Source organism: Punica granatum, chromosome 6 (genome assembly GCF_007655135.1).
Source record: "Punica granatum isolate Tunisia-2019 chromosome 6, ASM765513v2, whole genome shotgun sequence".
NCBI classification, from domain to species: Eukaryota; Viridiplantae; Streptophyta; class Magnoliopsida; order Myrtales; family Lythraceae; genus Punica; species Punica granatum.
Window position 1 is genome coordinate 17416674 of NC_045132.1, and position 23252 is coordinate 17439925.

General features: G+C 36.3%; 2 protein-coding genes across 2 annotated transcripts; both read right to left on the minus strand.

Moving 5' to 3' along the window:
* Positions 1–9740: 9740 nt before the first annotated feature.
* On the minus strand, positions 9741–10802 carry LOC116209978. The gene has a single exon (XM_031543750.1). The coding sequence runs from the start codon at positions 10684–10686 to the stop codon at positions 10234–10236; it is 453 nt and encodes a 150-aa protein (XP_031399610.1). The 5' UTR covers positions 10687–10802; the 3' UTR covers positions 9741–10233.
* A 10965-nt stretch (positions 10803–21767) lies between these two features.
* On the minus strand, positions 21768–22719 carry LOC116209824 (histone H1-like). The gene is made up of 2 exons (XM_031543541.1): positions 22574–22719; positions 21768–22482 (listed from the first exon to the last, which is right to left on the minus strand). Exons 1-2 carry the CDS (start codon positions 22619–22621, stop codon positions 22021–22023), a joined length of 510 nt encoding a protein of 169 aa, XP_031399401.1. The 5' UTR covers positions 22622–22719; the 3' UTR covers positions 21768–22020.
* Between the last annotated feature and the right edge of the window lie 533 nt (positions 22720–23252).

Sequence of the window (23252 nt, forward strand, 5' to 3'; positions counted from 1 at the left end):
GAGGAGAATGAAAGCAAGGAAAATTATATTTCATATAAGTGTGTGGTGTATATATACAATACATTGACTGACTGAAAAAGGAATGAAATAATTACATAATAAATTAGCCAAATTACAGGGCAAATAAATGGAAACATAAATGATATTATGTAGGGGAATCGTTGACTGAAATTCAGGAGTAATATGCTCCTATACGCCCCCGCAAGATGGTGCTTCCATCAGGAACGCCAATCTTGGATCGAAAAATTTCCAGTCTTGGACGAGATAAAGGTTTCGTCAACGCATCTGCAAGCTGGTCCTTTGTCGAAATGTGAGCAACGTGAAGATCACCAGCAGTTACTTTTTCACGAACAAAATGATAATCAAGGGCGATGTGCTTCATTCGAGAATGAAAAACGGGATTTGCACAAAAGTACGTGGCCTCAATATTGTCACAATATATTGTGGGAGGACTGGAAGAAACTCCAAGCTCTTGTAAAAGAGACTGAACCAGGCAAGTTCAGCAGTAGTGGTTGCGATAGCTCGATACTCAACTTCTGTGGACGAGCGAGCCACGGATCGTTGTTTCTTCGAGCTCCACGAGATGGGATTATCACCCAAATAAACAAGATAACCCGAGGTTGAAACGCGATCATCCTTATCACCTGCCCAATATGCATCATAATAAGCTTTGAGAGTAATAGAAGACTGTCTCTTTATATGAAGGTCATGGAAGATTGTCTGCTTCAAATAACGAAGAAGACGTTTGACAGCAGTCCAATGATTATGAGTAGGAGCATGCATATATTGAGAGAGCTTGTTAACTGAGAATGCAATATCTGGTCGAGTGAGGAATAGGTATTGAAGTGAACCCACTACTCAGCGGAATTCAGTTGCTTCAGCAGGAGGAGAGCCATCATGAAGTAAAAGAGAAGCTGAATAAGACATAGGCGTATTAACTTCTTTAGCACTAGCCATATCTGTCCGTTCAAGAAGCTCTCTAATATATTTATGCTGACTCAAAAAGAGACCAGTGGATGTTGGAGTTGCCTCAACTCCTAGAAAGTAGTGAAGCATGCCAAGATCCTTGATGGAGAATCGACTAGAGATGGCGTTAATCAATTGTTGAACAACAGTTGAATCATTGCTCGTAACAAGAAGATCATCCACATAGACAAGAAAATATATCCAAGTGTTACCACTTGTAAAAATGAACAAAGATGCATCAGCCTTGGAGTTCGTGAAACCATAGTCCATCAAGAAGTTTTTCAATACCTGATACCAAGCACGAGGTGCTTGTTTAAGTCCGTATAAAGCTTTTCTAAGCCTGCAAACATGTGTCGAGTGATTACTATCAACAAATCCAGGGGGTTGGACCATATATACCTCATCATCAATGGAGCCATGAAGGAAAGCATTGCTAACATCCAATTGTCGAATTGGCCAGCCAGAGGATACAGCTAAACTGAGTACCACGCAAATAGTGGTGGGCTTAATAACCTGACTAAAAGTCTCGGTGTAGTCTAATCCAGGCCGTTGATGGAAGCCCTTAGCAACCAATCTTGCTTTGTACCTGTTAATGGAACCATCAGCATTACGTTTTATACGCAAAACCCACTTACATCCGATGATGTTCTGAAGTTTTCTCGTGGTACCAAGTCCCAAGTGTGATTCCTCACCAGTGCATTGAATTCCTTGGACATAGCCATTCTCCACTTTGAATCACGCAGAACCTGCGAAACACATGTCGGTTCAAGAGATTCGGGTATGGGGTGTTTGGTAGTGAGATGGAGCTATTTTGGCTTGAAAATATTATTCTTGGACCTAGTTATCATGGGATGAGGTCGACTGGGATGAGGAGGAGGTGGTGGGAGTGAGGGTGGGGCTGGTGATGGACTCAAAATGGGAGGCGAAACTTCACTGTCAATGTTAGATGAAGATAAAGTTGATGAAGTAGCAGCCGCAGCATCACCTGAACCTTGTTCTTGTGACAATAGAGTATGAGAACCATGAGTGATTGGCACCTGAAAAATAGGAGGAATGGTAGGATCCTAAGCTTCATGAGTGGAAGAAGTGACACGCGGAAGAGACTGAGGCAAATTAGTAAATGGAAAAAAAGTTTCGTTGAACACAACATGTCTAGATGTGTATATACGTCCTGTGACGAGATCTAAACAATGGCATGCACTTTGAGTGAGTGAATAACCTGGAAAAACACATGGTCGAGACCGAGCTTCCAATTTGTGTGAGTTGTAAGGACGAAGCCATGGATAACACAGACACCCAAATGTTCGAAGTTTGAGATAATTTGGGACATCCCCGAAAAGCTTAGCAAACGGTGAGATATGGTTCAGAATTGGGGTGGGCAGTCGGTTAATGAGATAGACAGCCGTACGAAAAGCATAAGTCCAATAACTTAATGGCATGGAGGCTTGATGTAACAATGTAAGACCCATTTCTACAATGCGCCGATGACAGCGTTCGGCTGTGCCGTTGTGTTGCGGTGTGTGCGGAGGGGTTGTGAGATGTGTAATACCGTGAGATTCAAAAAAGGATTTAAGTCCTTTATATTCACCACCTCCGTCCGAGTAAATAGTAACAATGGAAGCTTTAAAGAAATTCTTTTGAATTTTTGAAAAAGGGCAAAAACATCTGATTTATTTTTCATGGTATAAAACCAAATATATTTTGTGTAATGATCAACAAAAATCACATAATATTTGAAACCATCAATGGAAGTAATATGGGTAGGACCCCAAACATCAGTGTAAATAACATCAAGAGGACCACGACTTTTTAAAGAAGAGATACCGAATGGAAGTTGATGGCTTTTATTGCAATGACATGAATTACAAAAGGAACCTCTAGATTCATGAGATGAAACTGGAAGATTATTGGACTTTACTAAGGATTCGAGAATACGAAGTGAAGGATGACCCAATCTATTGTGCCAATCAACCATGGAAGTCTTCAAGCCAATAAGAGCCATCGGTTCAGGATTAGACTTTGCTTGCGAGCCAGGCCACTCATAAACGTCATCTTTATTCTGGCCTTGCGTGAGCACTGCCCCCGTATTGAGATCCTTCACAAGAAAATGATTGGGAAAGAATTCAATGGAGGCACTATTATTTTTGCAGAACTTTGCAACGGAGATTAAGGTTTTTTGCATGCTGGGAACACACAAAACGTTATTTAGTCTAAAGGAAGTGGAAGGGGATTTGAGATATGCAGAACCTGTATGAGTGATATTCAAACCCGTACCATCTCCGACGTGTATTTCATCAGGACCTGAGTATTCGCTATGGATAGATAGCTTGCCAAGATTCTTTGTCACATGATGAGAAGCACCAGAGTCGATGATCCACTTGGAGGATAAAAAATCACTTGATAATGCGTAGTTGGCCGAAGGGCTTGGATAATTGGAACGAAGTCGGAAGCATTGGGTAGCTGTATGACCGAATCGATCGCAGATTTGGCATTTAATGCCATTATGGTTGTTCTTGCGACCTTGAGAGGGCTGATCTTGTCTTCCAGCATTTTCTGGCCAGGGAGAGGAGCCCCTCTCAGAGTTGTAATTGTTTCCGTGATTCTGCCGATTCTTGCGGAACTTGTCATTGGCCCTACCCTTCTTTTGAGAAAGATTTGTAGTGATCAGTTGGCTATCAGTGTGAGAGCTTTCTCGCTGAAGAAAAAGCTCGTAATCAGTCAACTTATCATATAGCTCAAATTCGATAGGTTGTTCTCTTGCACGGATAGCTGCTGCCAACTCCTTGAACTCAGGGCCAATGTTGTTCAGCACATGGATAGTTACATCATCAGAAGTAATTGATGCCCCGGCTAAGGCGAGTTCATCTGCAATGGCCTTGACCGACTGAAGATAATCCTAAACAGTTTTAGTTCCCCGAGACTTCATTGCCAAAGTTTCTTTCAGTGACATAATCCGAGAGCGTGATCGATTAGTATATAGCTTGCCCAACATGGCCCACGCTTCCGCAGAGGTTTTGGCTTAGGAAATAAGTCCCATTATTCCTTCAAAAATTGATGCAATAATAGCATGAAGAAGAAGCTGGTCCTGACGGCGCCATAGGATGTAGGCCGGATTTTTGATTGTCTGGCCATCTCTGGTTATAGTTTCTGGCGGGCACGGAAAACTCCCATCAATATAGCCAACAAGATCATAGCCAATCAGCAAGGAGTTAAACTGCGTTTTCCATGATGCATAATTGTTTGTTGTTAGCTTGATAGGCAATTGGGAGGAGGGGTTAATCGAAATCAAGGTTTCAGATGTTTTAAGAGGAAAAGTGGCCGAAAGAATTTGTGGGGTTTGCTCGATGCTCTCAGACATTTCGGTGGATTGACTCGTTTGAGTACTTACTGCTCTGATACCATTTAGAGGAGAACGAAAGCAAGGAAAATTATATTTCATATAAGTGTGTGGTGTATATATACAATACATTGACTGACTGAAAAAGGAATGAAATAATTACATAATAAATTAGCCAAATTACAAGGCAAATAAATGGAAACATAAATGATATTATGTAGAGGAATCGTTGACTGAAATTCAGGAGTGATATGCTCCTATATATTGTTCTACTTCTCATTCTATTACAGAGCAACATTCTTCCTCTGCATTGAGGGTTTCTTCCGACCATTATAACCACCCTCGACCTTAGTCTCAGCCTCCATCGTCGGCCTAGATTTGCCTCCGTCCATGATGTTCTCATAGTAGCAACATCTCCACCCTTGCAGATTGGGAGTAATTTGGGAGAATCCATGAAAACATAGATGCCGATCTTGCGTGATTTGGGGAGTTTTCAAGTTTTTTTTCCTTTTTTTTTTTAAAAAAAATTTCGATCCACGGTGGCACCTTTTATCCTGCCTCCCGACACATAAGTTTATATCAGTGCCACGTCGGATAAGTTCTGACACGTCATAAGCCACGTAAGTCTCGGGCAAACGGCGTCGAAGGGGAGATTACGGAATAGGTTTGATTGCAATAATTTCGAAAACTTGTGTACCCAATTGTTACAATTTTAAGTTTTTTGTATCCCCGTGTAAAGAAATTAAAATAAATATCTACTCTAATCTTTTAAGAATGCGGACAACATTATATATATAGCTAAAAAATCTACTTTAAAGAAATATCATATAAATGTAAAGGTCTATAAAAAAAATTAAAGCAAATAGAATATATATATATATATATATATATAATGAATTTTCAAGTCCATCATTTATAGGATTTTCGGTACATTGAATATTGAAAAAGTATTTCGCATTTCGATGAGTTTTTTTAAAATTCAATAAGACTTTCAAATTTTCAAAGGGTTTCGTAATTATATATTAATACATTCAATTAATATGGACATATATAAAAAATTCACTGAATATTTATATATCAAATGAAATATGACAAAAAATTATTTAATCGAAATTTGATAAGGTAAACACACAAATATCCCTATTCGGAATTAAATTCTCTGAGCAGTCTAAAAGACGACTAACCATGAGCTGATAATTTGGCAATGACAGTGTCTCATAAGCGCTTGTCGGCTTTTATATATTATAATAGATTCTTAATTTGTGAATCTATTTATAGGAAATTTAGTGCGAATACTATTAAAGTGTACGAAAACTTTTTATATCACGAGACATCTTTTCATGTTCTTGCATAATATTTTTTCATTTTTCAAGAAAATATTTTAATGTGTACAAACAACTTGAACTAATTAGAGATATATTTTTTTAGTCGAATTAAAAGTTATGATCAAATTCATTTAACCAATTAGGAAGAGGAGATAAAAATAGGCAAATACATTAATTTCATTTGAAGAGTTTCGATTATCCACGAGCTGAGGGTTTTCAAATCACTACATCTCATAAGGGCTTGTTGGCTTAATTCTAACTAGACTAGTTAATCCCGCGTTGTGCGGTAATTTTTCATCATTTTTTTCAAAATAGATAATTAACATATATGACTTAAAAATAAATATAGATAAGAACATATATAAAAAAAAAGGTAGCCACATAAGTAAAACATTGATCGCAATAGACAAACGTGTACTTTAGACATATAAAGCAGACAATATGCTTATAAAAAAACCGATCACCCCTACTATTCAAGATAGAATGATATTCCCACTAGAATTAGAAAAATACAAAATAATAATTCCATACAAAAAGACAAATTTACTTTGGACTAATCTTTTATCCCGTGTGCTGTACGGATTCGTCTTCGCATACTTGTTGTCATTTTTATGGGAATTACTCATATTTTTAACAAATATTTCTTATTAATAAAATATTGATTAATTTGAATTCAAAACAATAATTTTCAATAACATTAGACTAGGTATAAATAATTCAATAATAATGTTGCAACTCATTGTCTTATTCAATATGAATGAAACATCTATTTAATCATTAATATATTACAACGATTTATTATGAATAATCCATTCATGCATTTACTAATCCGTTCATGTCTTATTTTCAAATTACCTTAGTATCATTAAATTAGTTTGCTGGCAATAATCTTATTTCCTTTAAAATTACATCAATAAAAAATTAATTGTTTCTTTTAGCGTGCTATCTATTGCAACGTATCCTATCATTATAACAAAGTTATATAATTTATTTAGATCTTTAAAAAACGAACTTTCTTTTAATTATTTAGTTAATTACTCATTCTATTGATAATTTGAACAATATTAATTAAAATTTATTGTATGTATGAAATTATGCATTGTTATTTATATAAATCAGGTTTTAGCTAATTATCTACATATAATATTCTATCTAGAATCGATTTGTACATTTATTATCACTTATTAATGTTTTTCTAAATTATATAAGTTTGAAAGAGCTTGATCTTGTACATATTAAATAGTGTATTTACTATGTACAGAGTGTGCATATATGGATACTATAATTAATATATAAATTTATAATTATACAAGAAATTTAAAATTATATATTGTATCTCGACGTTATTTTATATCGAATATAGTGGCTAAAGTAATAGAAAAATAAAAACATTTTTAATTCTTCTCAAATTTTATAATAACATAAGAAAATTTTATAAAAAAATATTTATCGATAAGACAAATTGATGTTTTTAACCTATTAAATACTTTAGGAGTGAATTTCACTTTTAAACATATATATATATATAATATATATGTATATGATGACACTAATATAAAAAAAAAAAAAAAAAACTTTGGATGACGAATTCATCCTCATATCAATAAGGGTCGGTATTCCTCGCATGTGTTAGTTCAATTTGAGCTTTCGATTCTCGATATGGACTACCTCCGCACTGCGAAAGAAACTGCCATCTACGAACGACCAATCTTCATTAGTAAAGTACGATCATTTTTTGTTTTTGTGCAAATATATATCCTACATTTTCTCTTGCTTAGAAAGCAGGAGAGCAATGTTCTGTTACAGCTAGGCAATGTTCGGCCCGGTCCAATAGCATGGCACTGGCCTAGCACCATGACCGCCCGACCTGATAGCACGGGCATGGCTCCGACTATCCAACCCAATTGTTCTACATACTTTCCCACTGGTAAAGACAATGTTTTGAATCTATGGCCTCGAGAATTCCTAATGAGCCCATGGACTAATTAACAATTCATTAATCTCTCAACCCTACCAATACTTAAAAGAAAAGAAGCTTACGAGTTAATCATCAGAGGCCTCAACCTTTATAATTTATTAACATGGGGCCCATATACTTTTCCTAAGTCCCAAATAGAGAAAATCGGTGCACAATGAAGGCTGTTGAAATACACTTCCACTGGACATACGCACCGATGCAACACACAAAATAATACCTAATAGTAATCGGATTCTTCTTCCTCTTCGATTAGACGATTGATGCCACATCCAGTCCCTCCGTTGGCATCCTCAACCTCAAGCTGCCGCTCGAACTACTTGAAGGGAATGGCTTATAGCGGTTAGCGGATAGTCCGGTTTGAGTCATGCAGAGCTCAAATTATTGATAAAGTTTCTGCGTACAACTGGCTTGGTATCCAATTACAGGTTCTCATTTATTGGGAAGGCAATGGGCGCCTCCCTATTTGGTTTATATATATATATATATAGGTATGCACTTTTTTATTGGAAGGGTAAGCTCTCAGATATGTCGACATCCGTATCGTGATTTCTTATAATAGTTCTTCTTAGTCAAATAGTGGGTGAAAAAGTCAAACGTTCTTCTACACCGTGTACAATTATTTAACATACTAAAGTAAAATTTACCTTAATATATCATAGGGAAATTCCGAGATTATGATAGCTATGTACTATCATTATTTTATTTTATTTTTTGTGAGACGGGGGTCTTTTTTTCGGTTGTTATAAAAGAAGTTTATGAATTTATTAAAATGAAATAAAAATTTCAATAGCTAATAAAGAAATAAAGATAATCTAACTACGAGAATCGAACATATAATCTCTTGATTGACAGGCGAGATTGCGTTATTACACTACACTCTCTTTCTTAAAAAAAGAAAAAGAAAAGATAAGACTAATTAATCTCATTTAGAGGTCACCTCGGTCATGTCCCACAAGGTACTTTCAACTGGTTTAGGACTTCTATATTGCAGGTAATGTCCCTTGCATGACTTAGGTAGCCGAGAATCGGAAAATTTTAGCACTTTATAAGAAGCTAGCAAGTTCATGGACTTGACATGAATTCTAGCTAATTAATACCCCCAACTAGTTTGGCCAAATAAGATTCCCTAACTAATGAATACTTGGCCAAAAACAAAACCCAATGAATACTTCAATATAGGGGAAGCTAGGAGATTAGATAGGCTTGCAATTTCATATATTTATATATTTATATATATATATATATCATGCCTATAAAAATATAAGTGGCAGGGTGATGAGTCATTGGTTTTAAGTTTATCAAAATTGCAAGCTTTGGGTGTATATATCCAACTTAATGGACTTGGAAAGATTCCTCCACCTCATGTATATAATGCATGCACTTAATATATAGTTGGCGCTTCGTGTATACATATTACTTGTGGCTCCGGTAATGCTCATATCAAGCAAATTCAAGGTAGACATACATGCAGCACATCAAGAAACTGTACATGGAACAATCAAGAAATTCGAACAGATTAATAGTCCGGGAAACTGGGTGGACTTGCACACATGATATTGTGGAGCGCTGAGCATATCCGGTAAATTTTTTGAGTTTCAAGATAAGAAAATGCCGCATCCACTACAAATATTTCATACAAAAATTTTTCGAAGAGATTATGAGGTGCTGTCAATCTATTCGTGGAGGCTAATACATGATGATCATTTACCTTGACCACGAACTGCTTCAAGTGGGTTGGAACATCTACACTGCAGCTATAGCCAGCCTGCTGGTATGGCGATTTCTCAATTGGTTCACGCACTAGGTTAGGAATATTTGGACAACTGATTGAGCTTACAATAGAAGACACCACTTACTGCCATATAATAGTCTTGCCTAAATATTGTGATTAACCAGAAGAAATTTTTTACTCCCACCAAAGAGGTAAAAAAGAATCCAAAATAGAAGAAAAAAGGAGTTCTTACTCATATGAAGTGTTCTTGCAATTACATGATAGATCTAGTTCGAAATAAATAATGTATGCATCGTTCTATTATCGATGTATTTCATATAGACTACCGAACATATATATCCGGTCGTGAAAGAGCTCAATCATGTAAAAGATGTTCGATAGAGTAGATTCTTCCTCCGGAAAGCACATTTAATTGGGTTCTTCTCCTTACCTAATTTGATTACTCCATTACATAATATTCGATTGATGAGACACCAAACAAGGATCACATCTCACATCACCCTGTCAACTACGACACACGTTGAGCCATCACTATTCTCGACGTTTCTAATTACTTGACTCATGATTTATTATTATGGAAAACTATAATTCTTTAAAAAATAAAAAATTATTGGCCAATGGGGAAAAAATAAAAATAAAAAAGTACCCCTTGTTCAAGAAAATTTTACGAGTATTGCAGTTACAAGAAACGGAGAGAAAATTAATTGATTAAAATAAGAAAAATGATCTTTCCTTGAGATTTGTCGGAAGCCCATCTCGTCGAGTTGTCAATCCACCCCCGGTTCTTTTGCTGCATTGGGCCGGAATATCCGGGCAGACTCCTGCGGCGCTTGCCGGGAATTGGGGCAGAGTCCAGCTTTTGAGGAATCTAGGTACCCCTCTCCGCTTTGACTTATCACCGGCGGCAGACGACGACCCCGGAGCGGGGAACCCCTGCTTGGGGGACGAGCTGGCCCTGAGCAACCATCAGTGATTTGTAGATCTCGACGATCATTTTCTGGTCATACTCCTTGAGCGGGCCCCTCCCGAAGCCGCTCATGTCGGCGTCGGCCACGGAGCCGCCGTACCCGGCGCTGCAGACCCGGGAGGTGGCGAACCCCATCATCATCTTCACGTAGGCGTCCCGGAGCCAGATGAGGAACCGCTTGGGGGACCGGATGATGAGCTTCATGAGCTTGACGCGCGGGGCCACCTTCACGCGCCGCCACCTGAAGGACCGCCGCCGCCGCCGGCTCCGGCCAGAAGAGTCGGCGGGGGTGGCCCGTCCGCCATTGCCCAGGCGCTGGTAGCCCCTCCTGGCCCAGTAGCCCCTCAGCCCCTTGTACACATTAACGGAGACGCCCTCCATTGTTGGCTTCTCGCTACTCAGCTTTGGGAGAAGGAAGAAGAGAGATTAAAAAGATAAAGAGAGAGAGAAAGAGAGAGAGAGAGAGAGAGAGAGAGAGAGGAGGGAGGTGGGTGAGGGAATGGAACTAATAAATAGAGTTCGTACTTGTAACTAAAAACCATGGAGGTGACCCAGGTGGGTAGGTTCATGAAGTTCGACACATACTTTTTTTTTTTTTTTTACGTGAAGTCGTGAGTTCAAATTCTGTAAATAAAAAAAAATTGATGATCACAATTGAGAGATTTTTTCTCTTAGTCGGCCACCCAGACTCGAGTCTAAATTAGTCATGACCCAGTTAAGTTTCGAGATATTAATCCGTCCACAGCACATAAAACTTGAAAAAAAAAAAAAGAGGTGATACTAATGGCGGAAGGGTTACTGCTGCCCGATCCGGGTGTATACGCCCTCTCCCTCACTGGTACCACGTGCCAGCCTGTGGGTGAGAGTGAGGATCGCAGCACCGGGAGTACAGAGGACGCTTTCATTTATTTGGCACCCACGCGGGGCTGATGGCGGAGAAAAAGCGCTGGGACGGAGGTTGAGAGGATGGATGAGAGGGGGACCCGACTCGGCTCGACTCGTGACTCCTTATGGCAGCGACAGAAGGTCGGGTCCTGCCCATTAATTTTTCCTCTTTTAGGACATTTAGGATAGTTATGACAATGCGAGCGTGGCAATTGCATTGACATAAGTAGCGTTTGATTGCTTCATTAGAGTATTTGCCGGATCACTCCTAGACCGGCGTCATGGTTGCAATGAAGCACGAATATGATAGATGGACATGCAAAGCGCCACACTTCACTAAAACGGGCAATACACATAACGTCAGGCTCGACTCAGCTCGTGACTCCTATGGATCAAGGTCCTATAACGATAAGGTCGACCTCATTTGGGAATTTAGAAAAGTCATGACGATATGAACGTTATTATGGTGATACAAGTATTTAATCCATAATCATTAGAAAAGCTGCCGGACCAAGGAATGGGCATTTATGAGCGGCATGGTTGCAATTTACGCTCGAAGATTCATGCATGTCCAAGCAAAAGCGCACAGCTTCACTAGATTTAAAGTGGCTGTAAAATTGACAAAATTTAAGAGAGACAAAAAAACGATTATGAAAAATTGAGATCCAATCCACGAGATTTATGGTAAATTGAGTTTTCAGTGGGTGAATTTTACTTGTTTTATAGTGCTTTTAACTCATAGAAAATACATCATGACCAAAACCAAGATGACAATAGCACATCTCATGATCTCTTTGAAAAAGATGGAGGTTCATGTTTTGCGACTCATACTTGATGTGTTATAATTCATGTAGCTAAGGGCATGAGCAAGAATTTATGTATATGTACACCAAGTGCAATTTTTTTTATAGAAGAAATTTAATATAAAATAAAGGAGTAGATAAATCTCATCACTGAATGTGAACGCATGAGAGTCTAATATGTCTTGATTTACGGAGTCTTGGGTGGTGGGTTTATTAATTAATGAGAGAGACAGAGAGAGGTGTCCATTTTTTTCTAATTGTTAAGTAGATTTTATTAAAAATCCACAAACAGATGCAGAGAAAAAAAAAGTTCAATCGGATATTACAACAACGAAATAAAACGGATTATTTCCGGACAAACGATAAAGGGAAATAGTGAAAAAAATACATCAATGAAGACAATTATAATTATGATATGCCGCCTTAAAACCGTAAAATTCGCTCTTGACATGTTATTTTATCATGGACCCCAGTCAATAATGAGAAGGGGAACGAAGGTGCTCCTTGCCCAGAATCCACGACGAAATAATTAATGGTAAATGTGATATGGTGCGGAACGAAAGGATTTGCATGGAGAAGATCATAACCGTTGATTTGTGGTACTCACAGGTTGCAATTATGGATGATATTAAAATATTCCCATTTGACTTTCTCCTATAGATCCCACCACCATTTATGTCTACAACAAATCGAGGCCAACCACATTGAGATCGATCAATGCACCCTAAACAGGCATTGATTAAGGGTGTTTATTTGTTTTAATTTAATTAAATAAATATTTAAAAATTAATTATAAGTTAGTTATATGGAAAAATAAATAGGGGAATGAGGAAAAGATGAGATATGAGTGTCTAAATTAATTAATATTTAAGTCAAAAACTAGTTAATGAGTTGAGTCAAAAAATTTAATTTAATAAAATAAGTTATTTTTCATTTATTGATACTTTTTTTTCTGTGCAACTTAGTTATTGGTGCTTTTAACTCCTCAAAACACATCTCCTCATCCTTATTAATTATCTCATCTTCTTATAAACTCCTTTTCATATCTAATTAAATGTTTAATTTTTAATCACTTAATTTATCAAACGCCACCTAAGATTTGTTCGAATCACAATAATATATAGAAAATAATGTAAAATACAATATGCTATTATAAATGTATATCTGAAAGTACGTGGAATCTAATATGAATCCATATCATATAAAATTCTAATTAAAGGTGTGCACCGATACTAAATAAACTCGTTGAAATCTATCCGTTGTGATAGGATTTAGGTAGATTCAACTAAAAATATAGGGTATGATCTGGATAACAATTTAAGAAACTGATGCAAATGGGTTCTAGTTTCGATTTTAGTTCTACTGTACAAGATACCCAGAACCTGAACCGAAATCTATACTCGAACCTTGTTTATTATATATATATATTATAGTAATTTATATTTCATATTTGATAAATATAATAAAGTTAGAATTATATATAAAAAAAAAAGAGTCAAGTCCTATGTCTAAACCACGAATCTCTATTCGTCGGCCTGTGCCTCTTCTTCCTCTTTTCTTCCTCTTCCCCTTTGGCCTTCCCTTACTCGTCCAGACAAATCTAATCGTGGATGTTCAACTTTATTTTGTTATTGTGGATGATATGGATGAGATCTTTTCGATTTTATATATTTTACTTATTGTGTTTGAAGGAAAAAATACTAGTTCCTACATGGTATTAAGAAATTGTGGTATAATATATGTTTTCAGGTAGGATCCGATTTCATATTTCGACAAGATAGACTTCGGCTCTAAAATCTTGAAATGGATTACCTACAGGACAGGTTTACAGAGTACCCGGACTGCACCCCCTAATTCTATTACGTGATAATTAAATATGTAACTCCAGCTTGGATACGATGACGTAACCATTATGTGGGTGAAGGGGATTTGCTGACCTAAAAGGGGCAGGAAAAAAGTCTCACCTTGATATAGAGTCATTCTTGATGAGGTTTCCTTAGATAATTTCAAGAGACAACATTCAATTTGGTCTTCGAAATATCAATTTGCCAATAATTTGGTTTCTCAATGAATTTTGCCAACAATTTAGTCTTCAAAAAATTAATTTGGCCAATGATTTGGTCCATCAATGAATTTTGCCAAGAACTTAATCCTCGAAAAATTAGTCGCCCAACAATTTGATCATCAAAAGATTAATTCTGCTCACAATTTGATCCCTCAATAAATTTTGTCAACAATTTGGTTCTCGAAAGATCAGTTGGCCAACAATTTGGTCCTCGAAAGACTGTTCCGTTAGACAATTTAGCCCCAACGTTAATTGACAGTCGATATCGTGACAATCTGACCTAAAAACTGATATGACACATCCTTAACTAATAATTTTTCAATTGCCGTTAGTTAATGATGTGTCATATAAGTTTTCAGGTCAAATCATCGTCACAGCGTCAATGGTTAGTTAACATCGGGACTAAATTATTGTCGGAACGGTCTTTTGAGGACCAAATTGTTGGCCAACTGATGGTTCGAGGACCAAAGTGTTGGCCAACTAATCTTTCGAGGACTAAATTATTGGCAAAATTCATTAAGAGACCAAATTGTTCGCATAATTAATCTTTTGAGGACGAAATTATTGGCCAACTAATGTTTCGAGGACCAAGTTGTTGGCAAAATTCTTTGAGGGACTAAATTGTTGGCAAACTAATTTTTCGATGACCAAATTGAATGTTTTCTTTAATTTCAAGCAGGGGCAATCAACTTATTTGACCATACATATATATCCCAGCTTAGTTTCAAGGTAATGATGCAAATGATATTAAAAAGTTTCCAAGACGAGGTATAGTGTAGTTGACGGATAACACACTTTATGTAGATATATTTTAACAACTGCATTGATTTTCAACTTATATTGAATAAAATTTAGTTTCAACTAATAAATTAAGAGTATTTCGTAATTAAAAAAGAAAAAGAATAGAGTTCTTATAATCTCCATTTTCATAAATAATTAAAAAAAACTCCATTTTCGCTTCAAATTGATGAGAAGTACATTAAAAAGGAATAAGTATTCAAAAGACTTTCATTTAATTTCATAGATTCATTAAAAGAATAAAACCTTTAGAAGTGCTATAAAACCATAATAAAGCCCAATAATACCATATCTCCTTTTTTTTATTACAAGGAATAAAAATCGAAGTGCAAAATGACATTGAGGCAACTTAGGGTCAATTATATATATTTAATTATTAAAAATATGAACGATAATATAATAATATATTAGTTGAATAATATATTATCGAATGAGATATTATTAGATTATAGTCAATATTATTCAATATTTGCCAAAAAAATATTATTCTTTATATAGAATAAATGGATCGAAAAAAAGACAATCTTACAATAATGTCATTGTTTGATAATTTATTACCGGATCTTATGAAGAATGATGATTTGCTTTCTATCAAAGCCAACTAATACAAATTAATTATATATAGTCATCTCCCAAATTCTACATATGCGAATTACAGAATACAATTATCAATTTCCTACTAGTACAAAACATAATCATCTATATACAAGCACAAATTACTATACATTATCTATTTCCAATCTAGTACAAATAAAAATAATTTCAGCTACTACAAATTATAATCATCTTCGAGCTATGTTACAGTCATATGAAAATGTTATGCGTGCTTGGCATGCAAGTATATTTGATTATTGAGTATAACGATGATTATATAATGTTATAATGTTCAGTATGCAAAATCAATTGATTGGAAAATTACAATATTATAATAACTTTTTGTCTGAAAATTCAATTCCATGAAGAACGGCAATTTGGTGCCTAAGCAAGGCCGACTGCTACAAATTACAGTTATATGGATACACGATTTACAGCCATATATAAATACAAATTAATTACAATCATCTAGCTATTTCCTGACTAGTACGCATCACAATAATCTCAACTCGTACAATTATAATTATCATCTACAATTACACCAATTTCATTTCCGAAGCTCATTATAATCCTCGAGAATTCCTTAATTATTTTAACGACCATACAGCCACTAAAGACAAATACCATATACTAGAATCAAATTATTAATATCAATAGGAACTCTGGCATGATTACATCGCCATTTAAATGTTGAACTTGTTATGTGTGATCAGTCTGGTTCTTTGGTTATTCAAAAATGGTACACGTTAATACTATGGTCTAAGTGAGTTCCTCCCGTTCCACAAACATTTGAGTTTTTGTTTTATTTATTTTTCATTGTTCGTCTACTGCAGGTGGTGTGTAGGTACTTTATGGGTGTGATTTGATTTCTTATGGCGGATTTTTATTTCGTCCATTGCCAGTGCAAACCGTTTCTCCACAGACGCAAACCGATTCTCCACAGACGGCTTCTCTAATTGCTCCTCCCTAGATCCCTATGATCATCTGTTCTCTTTATTTCTTTTCTCTTTTCAATTTGCTCATCTTTAAGTTTTCTAAATTTAATTTCTTTTTAATGGAAAAGTTAACGAAAGTTAAAAGGGCCCCCAAAACAAAGTTTTGTTGAAAGTATGTGGTTTAATTGCTCACACGATTCATTTTTTTACGGTATAGGAAAGTAAAAATTGGAATTTTTTCAACCAAAAAAAGTTGGACTGGTGGTTAAAGAGCGCAACTTTCTTGAAAAAGTTCCAAGTTCAAGTCACCTTACGAACCATGCAGGAGAATACTCCCTATTAGACCACCTACACAGCCTGTGTGACCAGACTGATATATTCCATGGGCTTGTAAGGTGTTCACATGGACCGTGTGAATTATGAGTAAATGTCGAAACCTCCCGTTATCAAAAAAAAAAAGATTGGAATTTCTTCTTTTCAAAATTGAGCATGAGTTTCATACAAAAGTATAATGTGTTTTACCAAATTATCAAGCCGGATTAGCCTAATAAGGTGTAAAGCTCTACTAATATGAATTTTTCGAACCGAAAATCTTATTTAAGGAAAATAAGCGGTGAATCACTTGAATTAATCTGCGTTGATCTTGATTGAGGGCATTCATTTTTTACTTTTTGGAAAAGTTACGGAAATTAAAGGGAGAATTATTCTTCTGTTTTTATCGGATTCTAAGGATAGAGACGCATCATCAGTCTCAGACAAAAGGGAGGCCCCAGAAAATAAAGGCGGAAAAAAGAAAGAGAAAAGGGGAAACTAGTTTTAATGCAAATAGTATTCAAATTTGGCTGAGCAGCCATCAAGCGATTCATTAGGATGAAATGTTCTTCAATATTTGTGTCCAAAATTCTTTTGTCAAATATAATGAGTTGAACTTCTTAACTTTTTGTAAGACTAAAATAATTTGAGAACGGGCGGTAATATATGGAAAAATATCATTCTAAACGATGGAAAATTAATGATTTTCTTAGAATCAAACTAACAAATTTAGGTCAAAAATTACAATCCACATGTCAAAAGAAAAAAAAAAGTAACTGCAAGCTTTTATTTTTGATAAATCTATATATGTACAGTGACATGTTTTTGAGGAATAGTCGAGATTCCAAATAAATAAAAGAATCAAATTCTTTTATATAAAACAACACTTTGAGGAGCTTAGCATCGCATCTCGATGAACTAATCTTTTTTTATTCATTAAAAAAACAGGATGTGACTCGCGAGTTGTGTTATCTCAATTAAAGGAAGCAACTTAAGATACCTTACAACATTATTGGACATATATATTATGTTGACTTCTATTTTTAACATTAAATTAATTATTAAAAAAATTAAGTATAATTTAATAAGGATAGGTTGGCTGAATCTTTTCATTGATGTGGATCTATGAATCGTCATTTGCAGTCCCACGCTGTCCTGGTCTCTGCTTGGACTGTCGTGCATGGAAGTCTTATACACGATACTCGATCATGTGCAATTTCTTTTTTCTTTTTTTCAGGTTAAGAACAATGCTTATAGGCTTTGAAAAAAAAATAATTTGAGAAAAGACAATAAAAGAAAAACGGGATCGAATTCAAAATCTCTTAATCCCATAATTATTCTACCATGCCATTGTATCACATTCTCTTTCTCTATCACATGCAATTTGATTCGGGAAATTTGATCCTCTTTCTCTAGGGATATATATGAAATCAACTATCAAAGAGGGCTGGGTCAGCCAAGGTTCTTTCATTAATTAATTGACAATATTGCTGTTATCTTCTGTACTTTCCATGTGAAACTCGTTAGCTCTGTTCTCTCGTTACTCTAACCTGAAAGTATACTTCGTCACTGCAGGACATTTCTCAATAGGACTAAGTTCATGCAAGTGGTAAGGCGAAAAATGAGTGGAAAATTTAATACTAGAGCAAGTGGAGGGATATAAACTGATGATCATGTGCATATTTAATACTAGAGTAACTTACTCGTGCTACACGCAGTTAAAAACATTAAAAAAAACTAAAATTATAGTACATCATCGTATGAATGATTAAATTTAAGTAATTAAATCGATAAGAAAGATAACTTAAGAAAATTATAGTTAATTTTTAGGTTGAGAGGTGATTTGGTAATATCAATTTTCTGATTTAATAAAATTAAGGGGGGAAAAAAAGGGGAAACGCAGAAGATGGATGGTAAAAGAGGATGGTAAGAGGAGAATGCTGGGGAAGGGAGAGGGGGTGATTGACTGCGTGGGTGAGAGAAAATTGGAGAAATTCGGTAGTTAGTTGTGTAGAATTACAATTATAACCATATGATTTAGTAATTGTTATTAATTAAATTTATTTTACTATTAAGATTTTTATTTTATTACACTAGACTTACAGATCTCCCTTATAGTAAAATTTTCTTTATTAAAAGTACTTTTAGGAAATGAAAGTGAGACGATAGTTTTTATTCAATCTTAATGGGAAAAAGGCAAATTTGGTCATATAAATTTGCTCTTCAAGCAATTTTTTTTTCGGTGATAACTCTTCAAGCAATTTTGATCTTAAAAGTTTGAAAATGTCAAATTAGTCCTATATATTTGGTTCGATAGACAATTTTATTCCGTTTCATGACTTGACATAACAGAGATGCTAATGTAGACTCAACACCATTAATTTTGTCCACGTAACTATTTAAATAAATAAAAAAAAAAAAAAAAAAAAGAACCCTGCCATTTCAAGCTGGTTCCTTGCCGGTAGGGGGGACTAATGGTGGGGGGCCCGCCACACCTTCCTCCCAGCGACCTCACAGAGGCTCCCCCTGCCGATGGGAACCTAGCTCGTAAGGACTGGGTTCTTTTTTTTTTTTTAAATTATTTTTTTATTTTTCTGTTTAATTGTTTAAAATATTTTAAATTTAAACCAATAATTAATAGACACGGGACAAAATTAACAGTGTTAAGTTCACTCCAACGGCTCTGTTATGTCAAGTTACGAAACGGATCAAAACGGTCCAACGAACCAAATGTATATGATTGATTCAGTCTTTTTTAAACTTATAGAATCAAAATGATCTAAAGGCGAAACTTATTGGACAAAAATTATCTTTTTCCCATGAAATAATAATAGAGAAGAGAAGTAATAAAGATGAGAGTTACTATGCTTGCTTTTATATATTATGGTATGTACATTAGGAGAGAACTTTTCTTGCCTTCACTTTAAACAACATTTACAAAGGTTATTTAAATCGAAAGAAAAGATAAGTCCTCCTTGGATCAAGATTTAGGATGATATTCCTGTAAATCTCCCAAGCTGGGTATGGATGACTTGCTCTGACTTGTCAAAGGAGGTTTGATGGACCAATTGAGGAGTATGTATCAATTGACCAGCACATAATCTGACCGCATATAAAAGATGAAAAAAAAAAGAAAAAAAAAGGCAAAAGGTAAGAGAAAATTATCAAATGGGTCTCCGGGAAAGTATTAACTGGCCTTTTGTTTTTGTTTTTGTTTTTTGTTGAATTAGTAACTGGCCTTTCAAATGAACGTGTTACTGACCAATATGAATTGGTTAAAGTGGTTCGACGTTTGTTCTGGTTAAACAAGATCTCATGTTCGAGTCCATGCAGAAAATCCATGCTTGGAGAATTTTATCCCTAAGTGCGTTGACCCGATTTGATTGGATTAATAGGGGTTCCAATTGAATTTTCGGATATCAATGTTCAGATAGGAAAAAAAAGAACATATTCTTGTCTAGAAATAGATTATGCTCCAACTCTTCAAGCATGCCTCATCTACAAGTCACAAGATAAACAACCATACATCATAATGATGTGGTGAAAAAAAACCAATAAGCTTGCTTCAATTGAGAAAACTTACCATAATTAATGGAGTGATTAGTACTTATTATTTAATTTATTACAATTTTAATTGGTGCTTCCTTACGTCACGTGACGATGTAGGATCATCGAATAATCTCTTGTCAAAAAGAACAACCATAATGCTATAACTAATGTGTATATATACATACATATACATATATATGTATATCACAATTATCAACATGGGTTGGTTCAAGCGGTTTGATGCTTGTTCCACCTAAGTAAAGTTTCGGATTCGAGTTCTTATAAATGTACAAAATTCATGTTGCGAGAGTTTTACCCCTTAGTGGGCCAACCCAGTTCGACTGGATTCGTGGGGGCTCAGTTGGACTTCCTGATACTAGAGTTCACACAAAAAAGAATATGACGATTCATCACTTATATAGCACCCCGTTTATTTATTTATCGCAATCTAATTAATTCTTCCTCACATGAGGTAGGATCACTATAAAATCTCGTAGTAAATAAGCTGGTCATACTAACCAATTATTTCAAATACGACTAATTTTAAACTTTTCTTGGAGAAGAAAACATATACTTTGGAAACTGCCTTAAATATGAAAAACTTGGTTAATTTTGCTTTAAATGTTAGCTTTATCCTTTAATGGGTCAATCCGACTCGATTAGATTAGTTGAGGCCTATTGGACTTTTGAATACTAGGATTCGCATCGAAAAATATATACAAGTTATGATGACAGAGCAGAAACAGAGCGGTTCCAGCATTAGGAGAGTCAGTGGCACCAACCACGGCCAAATAGTGGCAGAGGATCGGCCAAGCCCCAATGGGATGGACGCAGCCTCGGCGAAGGGTGTATCAACATCGCCAACGATACTTTATGTGTACGGAATTAATTTTGCATCAGCCTAAGATGTGTTTTGACATTTCCATGGTATGATCATATCGTTCCTGGCATCTCTGACCACACAGGCAATCAATAAACAACGTACTTGCCCTTGGCAGATGGGTCTGAGATCATTGGAGAAGTTAAATCGTGTTGCCTTCTAGCCGAAATTACAAGGAAAATAACCGTTTATGGCACAATAGAATCAAATGTGACTGAACTTATCAAAAAGAATCACGTGTGACTAAACTGAGTATAAACATTACCATAAAATTGCATCCTCTCTGGTCTGTCCTTTCTGGTGCTCTAAATTGCCTGCAAGTTTCATTACTAAGTGATGATATATTGGACTATCGACAATATATGTAACACAATCCCAGCAAGTCTCGATCAAGTAGCTGTTCAAGTAAACATTATCACCGAGTTTGCTCTTCAATACCTCTCATACTGCCGTCCACGCCGTCTGATGTAGGCTATAGCTATCGAGGAATCAATAGCAAGGTATCCCCAGTGGAACCCTGTGAGCACCCTCATAGCAAACTGGCTCTTAGATCATTAGCACGACAGAGATCAGCTAACACATGAGATGAACGAAGAGTTTAGACAACATATCGATCAATAACTTCGAATGTTATGCCCATGTTTGTTCGTTAAATTGTTTTGCTTCATTTATTGTTGCCAAAACAACCATAATATAAGGATCAAAATATTACCCAAACAGATATATACATCCACTGCCACATAAGCATTATCTGCAGAAACTAAGACAAGCACGTAGATAGAGCAAACTAAAGACAAACAGATACAGCATCAGAGTAACACGAGAACTGGATCGATTCCGAAAAAAATCGATCCACGTCCATATTTGCCTCTCTTAGCCATTCTGGAAGGACACCTAATTCTTCAAAGTCACATCCTTTCCTTTCCCGGCAATCAAGTTCCTCTTCTTGTTGGTCTTCCTTAGATCCTCGGGAGTCCTAATCTGACTCAACCGCTTCAACTTCCGGTTCTGGCCTTTTTCCGGCATCCCCTTCTCGGCTCCCTTCAGAGCCTCTGGAGTCTGTACTTGACTCAACCGCTTGATCTTCGTCTTGCTCTTCTCCTTCTTCTTCATCGCTCTCTTCCCTTTCAGCTTCGTGACCAAGGGGGTCGGCCTCTGGGGACCGGAGGAGACCTTGTAGGAATTTTTGATCTTGGACAGCTTCTCGGACTTCACCAACTTCCTCAGTTGGACAGACAGAATTTTCCTGAAATTCGACGGGAGGGCTGCTCCGTACTTGTCCTCGATGAACTTCGCAATCGCTTGCTGGCTCGATCCCCTCCTGTCCTTCAGGGTCAGGATCGCCTCGCTTATTAACTGCACAAAAAGAAATCGAAGTCCCCGGTCGGTCAGCGAAACGACGAAATGAAACGCTGGTTTTCTACGGGAGATTCTGCCGAAATGAAACCTCGGAGTACGGAGGATGATGGGCGACAGCGCGATTCGCTCTTGCCATTTTCGTCGGCCTCCTTTTGCAGTTCTCTTAGTAACTTATCCGATCGGCGAGCGGACGTGAATGAAAGAACGCTCCTGCCTCTGCAATTTGAAATGCTTATTTGGCGGATTCTCGGTGATGATGTGGCACCACGGCAAGAGGTATGGGTACACGTGGCGTTATATTCGGCCGTTCCTTGGGGAGGCCCGCAATTTTGAAACTGTTTGATCAGACGGCTTAGGTTTTTGGCGGAATTCGGACCAAAATGAGGTTTGGAAGAGCAGCCCAAAGCCTTATTTCTATGGGCTCCTGTCTGTCCATCGTAACTGTCCAGCCCGGCATGCATGCTTGCTCAACCTTTTGTTGTACAAAAGCCCAATGAACTACAATTATGTAACTCCCTCGTAATTATAAATTTTCTCTATTCGTAAATTTATCCATTCATAAGCTTAAAGAAATTGAACGTGCCGAATTTCTAGATTAATCTACACCGATTTGCAATTCATGCTTCCGATCATAGACCCTTAATCAGTGTACTTCTGGTCGTAAGTCCTTGATCAGAATGATGGTACTGATAACACAATGGTCATGATGATCCCACATTAAATCCCCAGACCACATTTTCTCCTCTTTTTTTTTTTTTTACTTTTCA